General features: G+C 43.2%; 1 protein-coding gene across 1 annotated transcript in view; it reads left to right on the forward strand.

The window, feature by feature from the left end:
• Nucleotides 1-1071: 1071 nt before the first annotated feature.
• Nucleotides 1072-2500, forward strand: part of caska (calcium/calmodulin-dependent serine protein kinase a) — a gene marked incomplete at its 5' end in the record, with an annotated part of 74810 nt that continues 73381 nt past the window's right edge. Inside the window, 2 exons of the mRNA XM_080037645.1 lie at nucleotides 1072-1148; nucleotides 1913-1985. Coding sequence (XP_079893771.1) covers nucleotides 1072-1148; nucleotides 1913-1985 — 150 coding nt within the window. The remainder of the gene's footprint in view (nucleotides 1149-1912; nucleotides 1986-2500) is intronic.

Raw genomic sequence — 2500 nt, forward strand, 5'->3', positions numbered from 1 at the left:
AAATGACTGGGCCATGATTAAGAGGGAGTGTATCTGAGGACAGTGTGTGTGTGTGTGTGTGTGTGTGTGTGTGTGTGTGTGTGTGTGTGTGTGTGTGTGTGTGTGTGTGTGTGTGTGTGTGTGTGTGTGTGTGTGTGTGTGTGTGTGTGTGTGTGTGTGTGTGTGTGTGTGTGTGTGTGTGTGTGTGTGTGAATATGTGTGTGTGTGTGTGTGTGTGCGTTACTATAATAGCCACAGTTTAAATTCTCGGCCCCCAGCAGCAGCTTGTATTGATCTCATTCAGAGCATTTAGACAAACTGACACACACACACACACACACACACACACACACACACACACACACAGACACACACACACACACACACACACACACACACACACAGACAGACGTTTAGACTAACGGTCACCGCGGGCTACAACACGCTTGTAACTACGGCGACACAGCTGTCAATATGTCATCGTTAGAGCGATAGCTTTAAACTGGGAATCACTCCAGAGGGATTCTACAGATGCACAAGCGTTAAATATCCCCATTAACTCAACAGCTGTCTGTCTGTCTGTCTGTCTGTCTGTCTGTCTGTCTGTCTGTCTGTCTGTCTGTGTGTGTGTGTGTGTGTGTGTGTGTGTGTGTGTGTGTGTGTGTGTGTGTGTGTGTGTGTGTGTGTGTGTGTGTGTGTGTGTGTGTGTGTGTGTGTGTGTGTGTGTGTGTGTGTGTGTGTGTGTGTGTGTGTGTGTGTGTGTGTGTGTGTGTGTGTGTGTGTGTGTGTGTGACCAATTCACCTGCACAACCAATCACAGAGAAGCTCCAATGTTGAAGATTTAATAAGTGTGACATTATACCCATATTCCTGCCCTGACCTTTCTATCGAACTAATCCTCTGTGTGTGTGTGTGTGTGTGTGTGTGTGTGTGTGTGTGTGTGTGTGTGTGTCTCTCTCTCTCTCTCTCTCTCTCTCTCTCTCTCTCTCTCTGTCTCTCTCTGTCTCTCTCTCTCTCTCTCTCTGTCTCTCTCTCTCTCTGTCTGTCTCTCTCTCTCTCTCTCTGTCTCTCTCTCTCTCTGTCTCTCTCAGTATGGATGGAGCAGACCTTTGCTTTGAGATTGTGAAGAGAGCAGACGCGGGATTCGTCTACAGTGAAGCCGTCGCCAGGTGAGAATTTATACAATTAGATTTTCTTCAATTTAACCCTTTTTTTACTGTTGGAACATTTTATTATTTTATGATTTTTTCTTTTTAAGTAAGAAGATAAATTAGATTTATTAATTTTGAGTAAAAAAAAAACATGAATCTAGATAAGAAGTGATAAGTCCAATGAACACTTAAAAAAACAGTGATTTAAACCTGCAGTGTGTAGAATTTTGGGTTTTATTTCCTAGCAGATTTTGTAGAAAGTAATTATAATATCCATAAGTACATTTAATTTAGTGCATAATAGCTGAATTTTTTATTTTATTTTATTTTTTCCCTTAGAAAAGGTCTCATATACGTCCATATTTCTACATATTTTGGACCAAGGCCTAGTGCCGCTATCTTGAAAGTGTCATAGTTGGAATGTCATCAGGTGCATTGTTTAAAATGTAGAATTGTCCTTGTCCTTGAAGGCCACTGTAGCTTCTGTTATTATTCAAAAGGGGTGGGGTTACCCGGGGAGTGTTGCATTCTAGAACTTTGTAGAACTTTCTTGATGATGTCATATTACACACTGCACCTTTAAATGTAAGTAAATACCTTCCTGTGATCATACACTCACCGGCCACTTTGTTAGGCACAGCTGTTCAATGTCTTCCATGTGATTGGCTGATAAGCTATTTGTTTTTATAAGCCATTGGACAGGTGCACCTAATAAAATGGCCGGTGAGTGAGTGAGTGTATATGATATAATAACACTAACTGTGCCATGTGCTTTCCCTCAGTCACTACATGAGACAGATTCTGGAAGCGTTAAGATATTGCCACGACAACAACGTCATTCACCGAGACGTCAAGGTATTTTTTTATTTTTATTTTATTGTTATTTATTTATTTTTCTTAACCTTTATTTCTACAGGTAAATCCCATTGAGACCGAAGACTCTTTTTCAAGGGAGACCTGTTCTGTTCCCATTCCCACGTTACCATTCACACACACATTCATACACCGATAGCAGGCTAACTATCGACATTCACACGAGGCAAGGTGGGTGAAGTGTCTTGCCCAAGGACACAACAACCATGACACAGGTGGCAGGGCGGGGGATCGAACCTCCAACCCTTTGATCATCGGCCGACCCACTCTACCAACTGAGACACAGTCGCCCCCCAATTCAAAGTTCTATTTCTGCTTTTACTTCAATGTTACTTTTCTGCTTTGGGGTCGCCCCTTGGTGCAGTGGTTAGACCCCCCCCCTCCCCCCCCCCTCCCCTCCCCACCCCATCCCCATAGAGTCTCTGTCCTCTTCACAGCAGACCCGGGGTAGAATCCAGCCCGACCCATTTCAACTCTGTCTCTACAAAACTAATTAA

This window comes from Ammodytes marinus, assembly GCF_949987685.1.
Source record: "Ammodytes marinus genome assembly, chromosome: 12".
NCBI lineage: Eukaryota > Metazoa > Chordata > Actinopteri > Uranoscopiformes > Ammodytidae > Ammodytes > Ammodytes marinus.